Source organism: Phocoena sinus, chromosome 15 (genome assembly GCF_008692025.1).
Source record: "Phocoena sinus isolate mPhoSin1 chromosome 15, mPhoSin1.pri, whole genome shotgun sequence".
Classification (NCBI taxonomy): Eukaryota; Metazoa; Chordata; class Mammalia; order Artiodactyla; family Phocoenidae; genus Phocoena; species Phocoena sinus.
The window spans coordinates 29,826,996-29,847,336 of record NC_045777.1 but is presented as its reverse complement, the minus strand read 5'-3'; the positions used below and the strand labels follow the sequence as shown (position 1 = coordinate 29,847,336).

Genomic DNA, 20,341 nt, shown 5'->3' with positions numbered 1-20,341 from the left:
CCGGCACTTCCTGAGGAATCAACCCAGCTGGGCTTCACAGACAAGAAGGGAGCAAAGGGATGAGGTCCTGTCCTCACCCACGGGTGCTGATGAATTTTAGGGGAGGAAACAACTGTTAAATCTAGGCCCTGGGCCGCGCTGCTAGGACTGAGGAGGGGATGTAACTTAAGCTTGGGAGCGACACACCAGCATTAAGGACCCCCACCCCCCAACACACAACAGGCTTTTCTGATTGTCCTTGGGGTTGGGCACCTCCTCTTTACCAGAGTAACACCTGCAGGAAGGTAAGGGAGCCACCCCGGGCCTCTGAAGTCCCTCCCAGGGAAGGGCTTCACCAGGACTCAGTACGGGTCTGGGGTAGCTGAGCTGGGCCTCCTGAAGGGCTCAACTCAGCTGGCCCCCCAGGCTGAACCGTGGCATGTCAACCCAACTGGGGTCAAGAACTCCATCCCTCCTCCCTGCCATAAAAATGAACTTGGCGTTATAACCATAAACCAACATTTTAGCTGCTCTAATGTACACCAGAATAAAGCAAAAGCACTCAGCATCCCACACTGCCCGTCCCCCAACCCAGCAAACACAATAGAGGCCAGCTGGGTGGTGGCATTGCTCAGTGGCTGGGTGGCGGGCAGCAGGGATGTGGCATGGAAAAGTTCAGCCCATGATCAGAGACTTCAAGGACAAAAAGAAAGATATAATACTCCAGCTAGCAAGGGCACACAAACAGCCTCAACACAGCACTGCCCTCCTCCAGCCACCCCGCTACACCCGTTTTGCACCCCCCCCCCCCGACCCGAGAGGTTTCCTGCTCGTGCCAAAGGGGACTCAGGAAACAGACACCTGTCTGAGGCAAGTTTCAAAGCAAATATACCCAGTTTATTTTGGAAGCAAGTACCCTCCGGAATTTTTATTTGCTGCATTTAAAAAACATCTAAGGCTGTTTGTGTGGTTCTTCCCCAAACCCTCAACCCTGCCAAGGCCAGTTTTAACACCCAAGGTCCTTTCCGGATTCCAGGCCTGGAGGCTGTAGGAGACCACTGAATCCCCGAGGACAAGAGGATGGTGTCCTCTGGCCGAAGTTTCTCCAAGCAGAGCCAGCTGCTCCTGACGGCTGGTAACACCCCCAGGAAGTGGTAACCCTGAAGGCGGTACTTGGATTGGTGCCTGCCTGATAGAGGCGGTTTCAGGCTAGCCCTCCCCGGATCCTCAGCTAGAGTGGTCATCACCAGCTCCAAGTGGAGTCAGGTTGCCAAAGTATTCTTGCAACTCAAGCAGGGCCTGGAAGCGATGGGAGATGGTGTTCTTCTCAGCCTTGGGCATCTCTGCATACCTAAGGGGCAACAGTAGCAGCTCAGAGAAGAGGGGGCCCAGATTCAGGTAGGGTATGTACACCTCACCTCATCCTGGAGCCCAAAGCTCAAAGAGTCCCTAGGAAAGGGTAGTGGGGCTACCAGCTCCTGGCAACCAGAGTTAATTTTTTAAAAATCAGTCTTAAATTCCCCTGTAGGTAGAAACCCATATTAATGAGTGTGAAAGGATCTTAAACTGGTTCTAGTGTGTCCAAAAGTCATCAAAGGGAAGCTGGGGACAGGGGGATGAGCTGCATGCTTTATCAGCTTTGTCATCTGTTGACGGGAAGCAGTGGGGCCTGACAGAGCAAACATAGCAATCTCCTCCAATGCACTGTGGGACGGGCAGGTGGAGGCAGGGGGCAGCAGATGAGCCTTGAACAGCCAGCCAGTGGCCTGCCATCCATGGCAGGACTCCAGTGAGGTAAGAATCCCTACTCCAGTTGTCACTTTCACATCTATGCTGTCAAATATGGTGGCTACCAGTCACTGTGGCCATTTAAACCAATTATAACTGAATAAAAATAAATTCTGTTCCTCAGTTGCTCTAACCACATTTCAGATGCTCCGCAGCCACACGTGGCTAATGGCTACCGGATTGCACAGTGCAGATATAGAGCCTTTGTGTCACCAAAGTGCTGCTTCATGTTGTCCTCAGCCCTGCCTGGCTGTTGTAAGGCCTCAGGCCACACTCCCTAAGGGCCCCCCTCCAGCTTGACAAACCCGATTCCAATAATGGCCAACATGTCCCGTGTAAATAAGCGGGGGCTAGCATGAAATACTGAAAACTCCTAGCACTGTGGGGGTGTAACGTGGTGGCCAAGTGCTAACATTTTTCCAGACTAAATGGGGGTCAGATAGTCATCCAACAAAGCTGACAAGCCCAGGTCAGAGCAGGGAAGCCACTGAAGCTACAAAGCTGCTCTGCGCTGAGCTGAGCCCGAGAGCCCAGGACTTCAGCTATGCCCAGCTGCCTCCCAGCTGTGGACCGGGCCACCCAGATTCCTTGCATCCACCCCAGCAGAGCTGCCTTCAGCCGGAACGGCACCTCAGAGCCTGCCCCGCCTGCATCCGCGTGCCTGCACCTGGGCAGGGCACTGACCCAACCCAGACCACGGCCATCCCCACCCCACACCCCTGAAAGAAACTGGGGCTCCTTACGTCTGCTCATATCCATCAGGCTGAAAGCAGGGGTCCCAGCCAAAATCCCGGCAGCCACGGGGCACCACAATCTGGCCCTGCCAGAGGAAAGGGGGACAGGTGTGCCACTGGGTGTGGAGAAGATGCACTGTGAGGAGGGCAGTAGCCAGATTGAGTTTGGTTAGTTTACGAATTTGGTTAAACCCTATTTACTCAAAATATATTATTTCAAGGGGTCCATGGTGCCGGCAAATGTTTGCTGAACACAGATAAAATGCAGAGCAGGACGGCTTGCTCCCCACAGACAGGGAGGAACCACATGCTTGATTAGCCCACAGATACCCCTGGGACCAGCCTCCCTCTCTGAAGCTTTGACAAACTGTGACCTCACTGAAGAAGAGAAGCAACTTTGAAAGACTGACAGAAAACATTTTCTCCTAATAGGAAGTTTGAGGGCCCTGAACCTTGCAGCCAAGCCCTGTGCCTGCTACTATTACTGCATTTCTCAAAATACAAGGGAGGCTCTAACAAATGAAACAACAAAATAGAAATTACTTTGCACAATGTTCAACACAAAAATGAGCTCAGTAAATACTGGCTGTAATAGGCAAATTCCAAAAGGAAAATGTGACAAAGATAACCAGTGTCAGGCTTCCCTGGTGGCACAGTGGTTGAGAGTCCGCCTACCGATGCAGGGGACATGGGTTCGTGCCCTGGTCCGGGAAGATCCCACATGCCGCAGAGTGGCTGGGCCCGTGAGCCATGGCCGCTGAGCCTGCGCGTCCAGAGCCTGTGCTCCACAACGGAAGAGGCCACAACAGTGAGAGGCCCGCGTACCGCAAAAAACAACAACAACAACAACAAAAAAACAACTTATAAAATACAAGGGAGGTAGTAGAGGATGGGGATTAGCCATATAAATTCCAAGTCATTCAGACCAAAGGCAAATTCTGCTTCTGCTAATGGGGAGCTGTGTGACTGAGGCCAGTTACTGAACCACTCTGAACTTCACCCACGCAACAACTGTTTTTTGAACACCTCAGCGAAGCAGGCACCAGGAAAACAGAAAATCGTAGCCTTGCCTTCACAGAATGGAACTCTTAAGCAAAACAAGCATTACATCAGTAAACATTAATGATTACCAAATACAAAGTGTCTTTGAGGCAACAAACTGGGAGCTGGGCTCAAGAATAACAAGATGGGGAGCTCAGGGAAGGCCTCAGTGAGGAGGGGACACTTTGGCCACATAAAGGACTAGGGCAAGAATATTCTAGGTGGAGGACACAGCTGTGCTGAGGTCCAGAGATGGAAAAGGCTTATCATACGCACTGCTGAAAGGACAATGTGGCTAGGGTTTTTTCGAAAGCACAGGGGAGAACAGAACAAGGAGAAACAAGGCTACCTCAGTTAAAGTCAGGGCTGGCAGCAACAAAGTACAAACAGCAGCCCACGCTGGGGAGACAATAGGGAATGGTCGGATGAAAGTGATCAGGCCCCGTCAGCAGCATAGCTGCTAGTCAGTCATGGTGCAGGAAGTTGGGCCTGTGGTTGTTCATACTTTTGATTTTTGAGAGAACATTTCTGTGAAAGTAGCAGACCACTAAAACTAACTGTTAAAAATGTAACCAGGCAATATGATCCAGCAATCCCATTTCTGGATATATACCCAAAAGAATGAAAACAGGATCTTGAAGAGATATTTGCACACCCATGTTCATAGCAGCATTATGAACGAGCCAAAAAGTGGAAGCCACGCAAGTGTTCATCAATGAATACAGGCAGACCTCGGAGATATTGTGGGTTCAGTTCCAGACCACTGCAATTAAGCAATTATCGCAATAAAGCAAGTCACATGAATTTTTTGGTTTCCTACTGCATATAAAAGTTACGTTTACACTATATTGTAATCTATTAAGTGTGCAATAGCATTATGTCTAAAAAAAAGTGTACATACCTTAATTTAAAAATACTTAATTGCTAAAAATGCTAACCATCATCTGACAATGCAGGATTGCCACAAACTTTCAATTTGTAAAAACATAATATCTGTGAAGCTCAATAAAACGAGGTATGCCTGTAAACGGATAAAGGAAAAAGTGGTATATATATACAATGGAATATTATTCAGCCTTAAAAAAGGAGATCCTGTCACATGCTACAACATGGATGATACTTGAGGACATTATGCTAAGTGAGATAAGCCAGTCACAAAAAAACAAACACTGCAGGATTCCACTTATATGATGTATCTGAGGTAGCTGAACTCTTAGCAACACAAAGTAGAATGGTGGTTGCCAGGTGCTGGAGAGAGGTGGGGAAGGTGGAGTCATTATTCAACGGGCATAGTTTCAATTCTGCAAGATGAGAAAGTTCTAGAGATCTGGTGCACAACAGTGTACACTATTGTATTGTACACTTAAAAATGAAGATGGTAATTTCTGTTACCTGTTTTTTTCACCACAAAAATTAAAAATCTAATCAGGGAGTGTAAAGTAAAACATCTGTGGACAGCCCCTGGTGGAGCCACTGGCATAGCGCTATGTGAGCTAGGGTGGGACTCTGGATTCTATCCTAAGCAGAAAGGACAAAGCAGAGAAATGATGTGCCTCAAGGTACACTCCTGCCACGGGGAGGGGATGGATGGGCTGGGGCGGGGGGGTGGGGGAAGCAGGCCAGCCCAGAGGATGGTCTGGACCCTGTGAGAAGCAGCTGAACCTACGGTCTGATAGGTAAGCATTGGGGCACTGAAGGGCAGTTTTGAAAGGAATGAGTTGGGGGGAGAAGGAAGATTCTATATGAACATAAAAAGTCGGAAAGGCTGTGAGATGTTCAAGGGAAGCTGTTGCCTCAGCAGTGGGATGAGGAGATTCAAGCTTGGAGGAGTCTGGGCCATAGATGTAGCTCTAGGAGTTGTCACCTTCAGTTTCCACATCTGCTTCTCAGGAGAGCATACACTGCAGAGCTCTGGGTATACCAGGCCCCAACAGCTGTAAGCCACTGTGCGTTTCCAAACACCAGACTCAGGGGTCAAATAAGTTTCGGGATTGACAGCACTTCTAGCTATGGTACCCAGGGGCGCGCCCTCCCCACTACAGTCCTGCAGCATCATCGCGAGTCACAGCGCCCTCTGGCGGCACTCGGGGGGGGGGAACGAGCATGGGTACGCACCGAGGTCCGGCCCCTGAAGAGGCGCACAGGCTCGCTGGGGTCCCCAGTGCTGAGCGCGAACGTGCAGAGTGCATAGGCCGACTTGTCTTGGAACCCAGCCAGGAGCTGGTGGAGACCTGCGGGCACGTGTAGTGAGGGCTCAGCGCACTCTACGCTGCCCGGCCCCAGCCCCCTCTCCGCACTCAATGGGCCCAGGTGGTGAAGGGGAGTTATACATATCACCAAATAGGCCCTGCGCTGATAACCCAGGAAGTTGGGTGATGGGGATGTGGGGTTCCTTATTCTACCACTGTGGGCTTCAGGGTATGCGCTGCTGGGACCAGGAGGAGCAGCAGGGTGTCCCCCTCCCCGCCCCCCACTGAGGCAAGGACAGCAAGAAGTGGGGCCAGTCCCTCTCTGAGCCAGAATCAACTAGAGCCCCTTTGTCCCTCAAACACAAAGCTCTCACCACCCACCCCCACCCCATCCACTCCTCCCAAATCTCAGTGCTCCCTGGCACAGGGTGTATAGGGAGAGTGTGAGCTGTAGATTATAGATGGGGAAACTGAGGTGAATGGAGACTCCGTGAAGGGGATGGAACCCGAGATTCCTGATTACTAGTTGGAGCTCCTCCCGTAGAACCCACAGATTCTTAATTTCAAACAGGTCTAAAGAAAGAGACATGGGGATAATACCTTCAGGCTTTAACTTCTCCAGAAACCACTTTCTACAAGAGAAATAAAGGTGAGTCAGACACCACAATCAGATGGATGTTCTTACCACCTTGTTTCTGGGCTGCATCCCCCAGGGATTAGAGCCCTGGGAGAGCAAAGAATGTTTCAACTCAAAATGAAGAGAAATAATCCAATAGGAAAAAGGAAATGGAGACAAAGAGGCAATCCACAAAAGAACTGATAAACCAGTGAAGCCCTCAATCTCACTGGTAATTAGGGAAATGCAAATTAAAATTGCATGTGGTAACATTTCCCACTCCCGCCATTACAAAATACTAAAAAGTCATAAAACAGTGCTGGTAAGAATATGGAGCGATATACACTATAAGTGTGTAGGGGTGCTACTGCCTTGGCAAACAAATTAGCAATCCAAAAGTTAAAGATACAGTTAACCCTTGAACAACATGAATTTGAACTGCATATGTTCGCTTATACATAGATATTTTTCAGTAGTAAATACTACAGTAATATACAGTTGAATTCACTGATATGGAAGGCCAACTGTAAGTTAAACGCAGGTTAACCCCCCCAAGTTGTTCAAGGGTCAACTGTATACATACCCAAGACCTAACAAATTGGGGTATTTGTACCCTAGAGATACACAAAGACCTTCTGAGGGGGTCCAGGGTACTGGATAGCTTTAAGGAAATCCATCTGCAGATCTCAACTTCCTTATTTCCTCTTTCCTGAAACTGATCTGCCCACGAATGTACCTCTCCAATGGGTGAGTTCCCCTTGCCCATCTCAACTTACACAATCACATTCTCACACTTTACAAAAGAAAGGTATGCCTCTTCCCCATCCCTAATCCTCCCTCAAGACAATCTGACATACTGGTGTTGATGCCAAGACAGTGAATGACCCGCAGTATCAAGTAACAAATCATTTCAAATTTCAAGTGGTTTTGTGGCCAGGGCCCTGCAAAAGGGTGGGGGAGCACTCACATGTAGGGGCCAGGGAGGCCCCCAAGGGCGTTGAAGCACAGACAGGTGTCCTCCACCAGTACAGGGCCCTGCACCTGCAGCACAAGAACATGCAGCCCTGAGACGCGCGTCCAGCAGCAGGCCCCATCTCCACCGTGAATTCCCCTGCCACCCAAGCCAGGGCCACACTCACAGCTAGCTGGGATGTGCAACAGCAGCAGCAGATAGAGGTCCATCTGCTCTGGGTAACAGCTGTTGACTAATCTCTTATCTTCATTTTAAAGGTAGGGACATCAAAGCCTTGGCAGGTTGTAAAGTTTGCTCCAGGTACAGTGACAGGAGAGCTGGGATTCATACTCAAGCAGCCTGACTGTTTACAAAGCACTCTTTTTCAGTTCCACAGAGATGTGTGAGTGCAGGGTGGATGTATGTGGGGAGAATGTAGAGGTGGAATGTATGTACCTGAGAATTGGGAAGAGTGAATTATGTGTGTGTGTGGTCATCTAGGGGGATACTATGCAGTCAAGGTTGAGAAAGGAAGGCAGTATTCCAGAGCCAATATTAACTGACTCCAGCCTAGCTAAGCCTGGAAACGTCCTTCAAGTCATTATAAACTGTGCCCACCATATTCTCTACCCATCCCCAGCAGGCACAGACCCCAGAAGCCACCAGGACAAGAGGCGCAAGTACAGGACATGTGTGGAGCAAGCACCTGGCGAGCTGCCTCCTGACACTTCCGAATGGAAATCTCATCAGGCTCTCCTTGGTACTCTGGCACTTATCAGAGAAACAGACACACAGTCAGGTCACAGAGAGAGAGAGAAATTGAATCATCTTTTAAAAATAGAACTAATCAGAGACATACAGTCAATCTTCTGTGCCACCAAAGTGCATGGAAACTTATCTCCTAGAATCTGAATGACCTGTTCCAAAACAAAAGAACATTTATCACCATTTGTTTAACTATTCCCCATTACTACACAAGCTGTCACCCACCTTTCTCGTCAGGTAACTCTCCTGTCAGTCCCCTAAAGCTCACCAAGTCAGGCCCACGAGCCTCACCCCAGCCTTCAGGGTCCCAACCCAGCAGGTCAGTTCCCCCATCTCCTCACTCTCCAATCCCTCCATCCTACTTCAGGTCTCTGTTTATGCTAACCACCTACCTAGAACACCCTCTTCCCTTCTCAGTGCTCCCAAAACCTATCCTTTGGGCCAGGAATTTTCCATCAGGGGTTACCCAGAATTCAGGAGATCTGTGAACTTGGATTAGGAAAAAAAAAAAAAAAAACGCTTTATTTTCACTAACCCCTACCTGAAATTTAGCATCCCTTTCAATAGTGAATATAGAAAACAAACACAAATAGCATTAGCATCTCCTGTGATATTTAAACCTATTAAAATCACAGATGTTGTCATATCCCATTACAGTTGTAGCAGATATCTCAAAATATCATTTACAAGGGGCAGAGTCAAGATGGCGGCGTGGGAAGACACAGAGTTTGTGTCTCCCTACAACTAGGGCGCCTGCCAGATGGTGGTGGGGGACCTTGACACCCAAGGAGACGGGAAGAACCCCCAAGTGAACGGCTCCTGCAATGGGAGCTCTGAGTCTGAACCACTGGACTAACAAGAGAACCTCAGACCCCAGGAAATATTCATTGGAGTGAGGTCTCCCGGAGTTCCTCATCTCAGCACCAAGACCCAGCCCTACCCAACAGCCTACAAACTCCAGTGTTGGAAGCCTCAGGCCAAACAACCAGTTAAACAGGAACACAATCCCACCCATCAGAAAAAATGAGAGGGTAATAAAGTATGTCACAGATGAAGAAGCATGGTAAAAACCTATAAGACCAAATAAATGAAGAGGAAATAGGCAAGCTACCTGAAAAAGAATTCAGAGTAATGGTAGTAAAGATGATCCAGAATCTCAGAAGTAGAATGGAGGCACAGACTAAGAAAATATAAGAAATGTTTAACAAAGTTCTAGAAGAACTGAAGGACAAACAGAGATGAAAACACAGTAACTGAAATGAAAAATACACTAGAAGGAATCAACAATAGGATAACTGAGGCAGAAGAACAAATATAAGTGAGCTGGAAGACAGACTGCTGGAAATAACTGCCAAGGAGCAGAAGAAAGAAAAAAGAATGAAAAGAATCGAAGACAATCTCAGAGACCTCTGGGACAATACTAAACACACCAACATTCGAATTATAGGGGTCCCAAATAAGAAGAGAAAAAGAAAGGGTCTGAGAAAATATTTGAAGAAATTATAGTAGAAAACTTCCCTAACATGGGAAAGGAAATTGCCACCCAAGTCCAGGAAGCGCAGAGTCCCATACAGGATAAATCTTAGGAGAAACACACCAAGACACATATTAATCAAACTAACAAAAATTAAGTTCAAAGAAAAAATATTAAAAGCAGCAAGGGAAAAGCAAAAGATAACATACAAAGGAATCCCCATAATATTATCAACTGATTTTTCAGCAGAAACTCTGCAGGCCAGAAGGGAGTGGCAGGATATACTTAAAATGATAAAAGAGAAAAAACTACAACCAAGATTACTCTACCCAGCAAGGATCTCATTCAGAGTCAACAGAGAAATCAAAAACTTTTCAGACAAGCAAAAGGTAAGAGAATTCAGCACCACCAAACCAGCTTTACAACAAATGCTAAAAAAACTTCTCTAGGCAGGAAACACAAGAGAAGAAAAAGACCCACGAAAACGAACCCAAAACAATTAAGAAAATGGTAATAGGAACATACAATCGATAACAACCTTGAATGTAAATGGATTAAATGCTCCAACCAAAAGACACAGACTGGCTGAATGGATACAAAAACAAGACCCGTATATATGCTGTCTACAAGAGACCCACTTCAGACCTAGGAACACATACAGACTAAAAGTGAAGGGATGGAAAAATATATTCCATGCAAATGGAAATCAAAAGAATGTTGGAGTAGCAATACTCATATCAGATAAAATAGACTTTAGGGCTTCCCTGGTGGTGCAGCAGTTAAGAATCTGCCTGCCAATGCAGGGGACACAGGTTCGATCCCTGGTCCAGGAAGATCCCACATGCTGTGCAGCGACTAAGCCCATGCACCACAACTACTGAGCCTGCGCTCTAGAGCCTGTGAGCCACAACTACTGAGCCCGTGTGCCACAACTACTGAAGCCTGCGTGCCTAGAGCCTGTGTTATGCAACAAGAGAAGCCACCTCAATGAGAAGACTGCACACCACCATGAAGAGTAACCCCTGCTTGCTGCGACTAGAGAAAGCCCATGCACAGCAACAAAGACCCAACACAACCAAAAATAAAAAAATAAAATAAATAAATTTATTTTTAAAAACAGACTTTAAAATAAAGACTGTTACAAGAGATAAGGAAGGACATTACATAATGATCAAGGGATCAATCCAAGAAGAAGATATAACAATTATAATCGCTTATGCACCCAACATAGGAGCACCTCAATACATAAGGCAAATGCTAACAACCATGAAAGCAGAAATCAACAGTAACACTATAATAGTAGGGGACTTTAACACCTCACTTGCCCCAATGGACAGATCATCCAAACAGAAAATAAATAAGCAAACACAAGCTTTAGATGACACAATAGACCAGATAGATTTAATTGATATTTATAGAACATTCCACCCGAAAATGGCACAGTACACTTCCTTCTCAAGTGCACACGGAACATTCTCCAAGACAGATCACATCTTGGGTCACAAATCAAGCCTCGGAAAATTTAAGAAAATTGAAATCGTATCAAGCATCTTTTCTGACCACACTGCTATGTGGAAATCAATTACAGGAAAAAAACTGTAAAAAACACAAATACATGGAGGCTAAACAGTGCACTACTAAGTAACCAAGAGATCACTAGAGAAATCAAAGAAATAAAAGAATACATAGAAACAAATGACAACAAAAACACGATGATTCAAAACCTATGGGATGCAGCAAAAGCAGTTCTAAGAGGGAAGTTTATAGCAATTCAATCGCACCTCAAGAAACAAGAAAAATCTCAAATAAACAATCTAACCCTACACCTAAAGCAACTAGAGAAAGAAGAACAATGAAAACCCAAAGTCAGTAGAAGGAAAGAAATCATAAAGATCAGAGCAGAAATAAATGAAACAGAAATGAAAACAACAGCAAAAATCAATAAAACTAAAAGTTGGTTCTTTGAGAAGATAAACAAAATTGATAAACCCTTAGCCAGACTCATCAAGAAAAAAAGGGCACAAATCAATAAAATTAGAAATGAAAAAGGAAAAATCACAACTGACACTGCAGAAATACAAAGGATTATAAGAGGCTACTACAGACAACTATATGCCAATAAAATGGACAACCATGAGGAAATGGACAAATTCTTGGAAATGTACAATTTTTCCAAGACTGAGCCAGGAAGAATTAGAAAATATAAACAGACCTATCACAAGTAATGAAATTGAAACTGTAATTAAAAATCTTCCAACAGGACTTCCCTGGTGGCGTAGTGGTTAAAAATCTGCCTGCCAATGCAGGGGACACAGGACACAGGTTTGATCCCTGGTCCGAGAAAACCCCATATGCCATGGAGCAACTAACCCCATGTGCCGCCCTACTGAGCCTATGCTCTAGAGCCCACGAGCCACAACTACTGAGCCCATGTGCCGCAACTACTGAAGCCCGCCTGCCAAGAGCCCATGCTCCACAACAAGGGAAACCACCACAATGAGAAGCCTGTGCACCATAACGAAGAGTAGCCCCGGCTTGCCGCAACTGGAGAAAGTCCACGCGCAGCAACGAAGACCCAGCACAGTCAAATGTAAATAAGTAAAAATAAATAAATTTATATATAAAAAAAATCTTCCAACAAACAGAAGTCCAGGACCAGATGGCTTCACAGGTGAATTCTATCAAACATTTAGAGAAGAGCTAACACCGATCCTTCTCAAACTCTTCCAAAAAACTGCAGAGAGGAACGCTCCCAAATTCGTTCTATGAAGCCACCATCACCCTGATACCAAAACCAAAATAAGATATCACAAAAAAAGAAAATTATAGTCCAATATCACTGATGAACATAGATGCAAAACTCCTGAACAAAATACTAGCAAACAGAATCCAACAACATATTAAAAGGATCATACATCAGATGCAAGGATTCTTCAATATACGCAAATCAATCAATGTGATACACCATGTTAACAAATTAAGGAATAAAAACCATGTGATCATCTCAATAGATGCAGAAAAAGGTTTTGAAAAAAATTCAACACTCTTTTCCGATAAAAACTCTCCAGAAAATGGGCATAGAGGGAACCTACCTCAACATAATAAAGGTCATATATGACAAACCCACAGCAAACATACTCAATGTTGAAAAACTGAAAGCATTTCCTCTAAGATCAGGAACAAGACAAGGATGTCCTCTCTCACCACTCTTATTCAACATAGTTTTCGAAGTCCTAGCCATGGCAATCAGAGAAGAAAAAGAAATAAAAGGTATAGAAATTGGATAAGTAAAACTGTCACTGTTTGCAGATGAGATGATACTATACATAGAAAATCCTAAAGATGCCACCAGAAAACTACTAGAACTAATCAACAAATTTGGTAACGTTGCAGGATACAAAGTTAATGCACAGAAATCTCTGGCATTCCTATACACTAACAACGAAAAATCAGAAAGAGAAATTAAGGAAACAATCCCATTTACCACTGCAACAAAAAGAATAAAATATCTAGGAATAAACCTATCTAAGGAGGTGAAAGACTTATACTTGGAAAACTATAAAACACTGATGAAAGAAATCAAAGATGTCATAAACAGATGGAGAAATATACCATATTCTTGGATTGGAAGAATCAATATTATGAAAATGACTATACTACCCAAAGCAATCTACAGATTCAATGCAATCCCTATCAAACTACCAATGGCATTCTTCACAAAATTAGAACAAAAAATTTTACAATTTGTATGGAAACACAAAAGATCCTGAATAGCCAAAGCAATACTGAGAAAGAAAAACGGAGCTGGAGGAATCAGGCTCCCTGATTTCAAACTATACTATAAAGCTACAGTAATCAAGACATTATGGTACTGGCACAAAAACAGAAATATAGATCAAGGTACAGGATAGAAAGCCCAGAGATAAACCCATGCACATATGGTCACCTAATTTACGACAAAGGAGGCAAGAACATACAATGGAGAAAAGACAGCCTCTTCAGTAAGTGGTGCTGGGAAAACTGGACAGCTACATGTAAAAGAATGAAATTAGAACACCACCTAACACCACACACAAAAATAAACTCCAAAAAATAAAAAAATAAAAATAAACTCCAAATGTATTAAAGACCTAAATGTAAAACCAGACACTATAAAACTCTTAGAGGAAACCATAGGAAAAACACTCTGACATAAACCACAGCAAGGTGTTTTTTGACCCACCTTCTAGAGTAATGAAAATAAAAACAAAAATAAACAAATGGGACCTAGTTAAACTTAAAAGCTTTGCACAGCAAAGCAAACCATAAACAAGAGGAAAAGACAACCCTCAGAATGGGATAAAATATTTGCAAATGAAACAACGAGCAAAGGATTAACCTCCAAAATATACAAACAGCTCATGGAGCTCAATATCAAAAAAAGAAACAACCCAGCTTCCCCGGTGGCGCAGTGGTTAACAATCCTCCTGCCAATGCAGAGGACACAGGTTTGAGCCCTGGTCTGGGAAGATCCCACATGCCGCTGAGCAACTAAGCCTGTGCGCCACAACTACCGAGCTACTGAGTCTGCGCTCTAGAGCCTGCAAGCCACAACTACTGACCCCCTGTGCCACAGCTACTGAAGCCCGCGCGCCTAGAGCCCATGCTCCACAAGAGAAGCCACCGCAATGAGAAGCCTGCGCGCTGCAACAAAGAGTAGCCCCTGCTCACCACAACCAGAGAAAAGCCCGCGCACAGCAATGAAGACCCAACGCAGCCAAAAACAAAAATAAATTAAAATAAAATAAAATACATTAAAAAAAAGAAACAACCCAATTAAAAAATGGGCAGAAGACCTAAACAGACATTTCACCAAAGAAGACATACAGATAGATGGCCAAGAGGCACATGAAAAGATGCTCAACATCACTATTAGAGACATGCAAATCAAAACCACAATGAGGTATCACCTCACACTGGTCAGAATGGCCATTATCAAAAAATCTAGAAACAATAAATGCTGGAGAGGGTGTGGTAAAAAGGGAACCCTCCTGAACTGTTGGTGGGAATGTAAATTGATACAACCACTATGGAGAGCAGTATGGAGGTGCCGTAAAAACTAAAAATAGAACTACCACATGACCCAGCAAACCCCACTACTCGGCATATACCCTGAGAAAACCATAATTCAAAAAGAGACACGCACCACAATATTCATTGCAGCACTATTTACAATAGGCAGGACATGGAAGCAAACTAAATGTCCACTGACAGACGAATGGATAAAGAAGATGTGGCACATATATACAATGGAATATTACTCAGCCATAAAAAGAAACAAAAGAGTTTTTTGTAGTGAGGTGGATGGACCTAGATTCTGTCATACAGAGTGAAGTAAAGAAAAAAAGTAAAGAAAGAGAAAAACAAATACCATATGCTAACGCATATATATGGAATCTAAAAAAAAAATGGTACCGATGAACCTAGTGGCAGGGCAGGAATAAAGACGCAGACATACAGAATGGACTTGAGGACATGGCAGCGGGGGAGGGGGAAGCTGGGGCGAAGTGACAGAAGCATCGACATATACACACTACCAAATGTAAAATAGCTAGTGGGCAGCAGGGGCATAGCACAGGGAGATCAGCTCGGTATGCATTAATAAAGCATATGTAACTGGATCACAAATATTTATAATATTTTGAGAATTGTAAATCAATAGAATTGATTTCCTTTGTAATCCTATGTATTTTACTTTGTACATTTAAAAATATTTTCCTGAGAGAGGGTCCAGAGGCTTCATCACTCTGCCAATGGGGTACCATGAGATGAAGAGTTAAAACTCCCTATTTTAGGCCAACTTCAAGTCCATTTTCTCCAGTGAGCCTCCTCTGGCCACTCCAGCATCTTCTTTTTTTTTCTCCTTTTTCTGGGGGGCCGTGCCACATGGCTTACAGGATCTTAGTTTCCCGACCAGGGATCGAACCCGGGCCCCGGCAGTGAAAGCTCGAATCCTAACCACTGGACTTCCAGGGAATTCCCTCCCTCTTCTTTAAATGTGGGAGGGCCACATTCTCAACCAGAGGTAGAGATGGCCTTGGGAGCTGGCACCCACCATCTCGCATGGGGCTCTGTTCAGTGTGGCACTGCCTGTCTGCCTGTCTGGTCTGGCCTCAAGATCCCAAACCTTTTATCAGCACAGGGCTCTGACTTCTGAGGCCACCCTGTAACAGCACACAAGTGTCATTGGTCCCTATGCTGTAGACAAATGACCCTAATGACTGCACCCCATTGATCTGCCTCAGACATCTAGTGGGTGTCATCCTGACTCCCCAAACATGATCCACCTCCTTGACCACGGCTGACCAAGTAAGGGCAAACCTTTGATCCAAGCAAGGCCAATCAGAGCTGATGTCTGGCAGAAGCCTTGCTGCCTCCTCCATCAGAAGGGAAAAATGCAGAAAGACCTCAAAAGGAAAAGGGATGAGCATCCAGAGAGAACTAGAAGGACAAATAAACCCCTCGATAGGGACTCCTGAGAAAGACTCCTCAAGCCCTGTGGGACAGCATACCATTGTATTACCACGATTGTCACCTGGCTGTTTACATGAGCTCCCTGTGTCTCTCTACTATTTGCAGCCAAAGCGGTTCCATCAACCCCCAGAACTCTCAGAGCTGACCACAAAGTCCCTGTAGGCAGGAACTTTGGATCCACTGCCTCCTTCACTCCTCTCCATTGCGCTGTGAAGCAGACCTCCTGCATAATGGCCATTTCACAGATGGCGGAAAGAGGCTGGGAGAGGCTGAGGACCACATTTCTGGACCGTGGTGGGGTGTGGAACTCAGCTTGGATGCCTCTCCCCACACCCTGTCCGGCCCCTGCCAACCCCAGGCCAGCAGCGGGGTCTGGATCCGCTCCAGAGGGGTGTCAGGGTCCCGGTTTGGGACCTAGCTTAAGAAGTGACCTTTGGGACAAGTGTTAAGGACCTCACCACTCCTTCAGCTCCCGATGCCCCTAAGCTCACAACCCCTGTGCCCAGATTTGTCAAGGCCCTCATTCTGTCGAGTCCAACCCCGGGTCACCCCCACTCCGCACACGTGCTGGTCCACTCCACGCGGCCCATCCCCTTCCCGATCCAACCCATCCCCCCGGGTCGGACTCTGTTCCCCCTCTGCTCTTCCACCCGCGCGCTTCCCTCCGCCTGGAAGCCACTTCTCCGCCTTCTCCCCAGCCAACCTTCCCACACGCTACCCCCCAACCGCCTCCTGGTCGGCTTCCCACCCCTCCCGTCACCTCCTCCAGCTTCTTGGCGTTCCCCGTGACAAACACGATCTTCTTCCCGGACAAGGAGGCCGCCATTGTACCTGGCCGGTTCACCGGATGCCCCTCTACTTCCGCCTGGCGGCGGAAGTGGGTGGCCCGTTTTCCGGCCTCGGGTTCCAGGAAGGCCGGTTGTGGATTTTGTTGCGTGTTGCGCGGTATGATGACGGCGGCAGCTGCAGTCTGGGCACCTTAGGGGCGGGAAGGCTGCGCTGGGCGCCCAGAATCCTTGCTCAGATCCCCGGGAGCACAGCGCCCTTTTCGTTTGAGCAGCCTGGGGCCCCGGGCGCTAGAAGGGAGGAGAAGGGCTCGGCCCTCCTGCGTCGGATTTGCTGGGGTCTTCCCAACGCTGGAGGTTGTGTAAGCCGAGACCAGTTCCTCCCGCAAAGAGACGCTCTCCTCAAGGTCAGAAGAGACCGTTCCAGCCACCTGCCCCACCCCTGCTTTCGCCCCTCTCTGGAACAGGGACACCGAGGAAGCAAAGAAGCCCAGCGTACCTACCTCGAGGCTGGTGATGAACTGCCTAGGCTCTGGACGATTCACCTTAACCGCGGGCACTCTAAAGCTGTCTCTGGAAACTGTTTCCTTCTAGACAAGGGCCCCCAAACCTGGCTCTTTATTCTGACCTCACCTTCAGCCTCGCTTCCTTAGCTCCTCCTTGCTTGCCAGCTCTCTGACTATGATCTTAAACTTGGCATAGCCTAAATCTAGCCCGGTCTTTTCCCCTATCTCCCAGATTTGCGACTTCAGCATTTCGAATCCCTTATTACCTCATCCCTCCAGTCCTTTAAGTCCATCATCCCTTCTCAGCCACATCTTTTCATCCCTAACACAGCAAAGAGTAGAAAGTGCCCCAGCAGACCCACCTGTGCGATAGGCCTTGACCCACTGCTGACACCCCCACTGGGCAATTCAGCTGTCTCCCTCCTTCATGGACTCAGCAACCAAAGGTTAACAATAAGGGCAGATTCAGGGCCAGCTCTACTCCTGGTGAGGCAACTCCTGTCAGATGAGTGTCATCGGAAGTCTGGAGGACTGTCAATGCCTGTATGAGTTATTTTCGTTAATGTTAAAGACTTCTAATAATCTGGATGATTTTTTTTTTTTAGATCCCAGAATTTGTCCTCTGCGGGGAGGGGGAAAAATCCCATTGCTCAATGACTTTACCATAGCGGGAGTATTGCATAGGCCAGAAGCCCTCACTGTGTCCTAAGGCAGGTCCTGAAGTTTCCCATTCTACCATGTGATCCCCTTCTACCATGTGATTTGCGAGGCTCCTTGGAGTTGGCCTGAGAAGTAGTGGGTTACATCAGGAAGTGGTTGCCTTCCCTCTATGTCATTTGTCTTCCTAATTCATGAAGTCATGGTGAATCTTCAGGGAGGTGGAGGGGCAGAAGAGGTTCCCGTCAGCAAAGCCGACCTCCTGACTGTTGACAGCTTCAGCTACGGGGTTATTAAGCATGGAGTATTGGAAATGAGTATTCACTTTAGATAGACCTCACTCTAAATCTGAAGGTCTTGGGGAATTCCCTGGCTGTCCAGTGATTAGGACTCTGTGCTTTCACTGCCGAAGGCCCGGCTTCAGTCCCTGGTCAGGGAACTAAGATCCCACAAGCCAATAAATAAATAGTAAATAGTTAGATAAATAAATCTGAAGGTCTTGGAGCCCAAGAGCTTGGCAGGGTCGGGGGGAGGGGAGGAAGGAGATGTGTGAATACCTAAAATTGTAGGCAGAAGTTTGTGTATGTGTGATCTTTAGTTAGGATCCTTGGTTGCAAGTAACAGAAATCCTCTTAGGCAACAACAAAACAAAAAAGAAATGTATCGATTGCTTCACTTAACTGGTGAGCCAACGTAAATAGGTTCTTAGTTTCTCTGAGCAGAAAGGAAGGGGACTGCATTATTCATTCATTAAGTAGCCTATGCCAGAATTAAAATGTAAATTTTTTTTAATTATTATTTTTTTAATTTTTGGCTGGGGTTGGGTCTTCGTTGCTGCGTGCAGTCTTTCTCTAGTTGCGGCGAACGGGGGCTACTCCAGTGTAGTGCGTGGGTTTCTCATTGCGATGGCTTTTCTTTGTTGTGGAGCATGGGCTCTAGGTGCGTTGGCTTCAGCAGTTGTGGCACATGGGCCCAGTAGTTGTGGCTAGCGGGCTCTAGAGCACAGCTCAGTAGTTGTGGCGCACGGGCTTAGTTGCTCCACAGCATGTGGGATCTTCCCGGACCAGGGCTCGAACCCATGTCCCCTGCATTGGAAGGCGGATTCTTAACCACTGCGCCACCAGGGAAGTCCCTAAAATGTAAATTTTTATTTCCTTTAGCAAGGAATATGACAGAAAATCTCTTTGGAATTGCACTTCCCTCATTGTGGAGGAAACCAAGTTAAGCAAAGAAGGACAATTCTTGCCCTCAAAGGAGATTGTCAGGTCCTATCAATTCTGCCTCTGAAATAGTTCTTGAATCAGTCCTCTCCTCACCAGTCCAATGCTACTGTCATGAATCCAGCCCTGTTCTGTTCTTACCTGGACCAGGGCAGCAGCTGTCTCACTGTTGTTCTCCCTGCCATCTTCCACCCCACTCAGTCTGCCCACAAACCTTAAGCAACATGCTTAGGGTCCAGGACCCTGACAATCAGAACTCCAAATGAAAGCTGTGAAAGTGATATAATCTGAGGCAGCAAGGAAGTTATATCTATTGACAGTTTCTTGTTTCACCCTTCCAAACAACTTTCTGTGCACATGCAAATTACACACAAAAATGTATCAAGTCTTAATTTTTACTTTTTAACAATATTTTTTATTATGGAAAATTTCAAACTTGCACAAAAATGTCAAACTTACCAAAAAAAAAAAAAAAGCAGTATAATGAGCCCCTATATAACCACTGACCAGCTTTAACGATTATCAACATTTATATGTTTCAAAAGCACTGTCCTGCCCTTTTTGCTTGTTTATAAATTATGAACTATTTCAAAATTACAGAAAATCATAAATGCTCAAGTTCCCACCATTCCAATTTAACATATGTTAAAGTGTTAACATGTGTCCATATTTTTTCAAATCCTTCCCTACACACACATCATGGGTCCTGGGATCTTTATGTCATCATACACACAAAATCTTCATACTACTGTAATAGCAAATTCCTAGTAGTTTAGTTGTTCTTTGCTTTTTAAAAAATCTTGAGTTTACATCCTGTCCCTAGGGTTTTTTTTACACAACTTTATTGAGGTAGAATTTGTCCCCAGTTTTTTTTTGTTTGTTGGTTTTTTTTTTTTTTTTTTTTTTGGCTGCACCACATGGCATGTGGGATTTTAGTTCCCAGACCAGGCATCGAACCCGCGCCCTCTGCATTGGAAGTGCTGAGTCTTAACTACTGGACTGCCAGGGAAGTCCCAGTTTTGTTTTCTTTTTTAACAGTGTCAAGAATTAAAATTTAAATTCCCTGTGAGTATTTAATTTCCTAGTGCTCACTGTGGAAAACTGGATCAATAATTCTTGTAC

The 20,341-nt window shown here is 45.8% G+C and overlaps 1 protein-coding gene across 5 annotated transcripts; it reads right to left on the bottom strand.

Annotated features, from left to right (window-relative positions):
• Nucleotides 1-850: 850 nt before the first annotated feature.
• ITPA (inosine triphosphatase) lies at nt 851-19,953 on the bottom strand. 5 transcript variants are annotated; one of them, XM_032604708.1, is made up of 8 exons: nt 16,812-19,951; nt 8,159-8,216; nt 8,006-8,070; nt 7,315-7,388; nt 6,332-6,363; nt 5,658-5,773; nt 2,511-2,637; nt 851-1,330 (listed from the first exon to the last, which is right to left on the bottom strand). In XM_032604708.1, the coding sequence occupies exons 1-8, from the start codon at nt 16,875-16,877 to the stop codon at nt 1,242-1,244; spliced, it is 627 nt and encodes a 208-aa protein (XP_032460599.1). In that variant the 5' UTR covers nt 16,878-19,951; the 3' UTR covers nt 851-1,241. The 5 variants fall into 5 exon arrangements, with proteins under 5 accessions (XP_032460599.1, XP_032460600.1, XP_032460603.1 ...); XM_032604709.1 differs by having other exon boundaries at nt 2,511-2,587; nt 16,812-19,943; XM_032604712.1 differs by lacking the exon at nt 2,511-2,637 and having other exon boundaries at nt 16,812-19,953.
• Nucleotides 19,954-20,341: the final 388 nt, after the last annotated feature.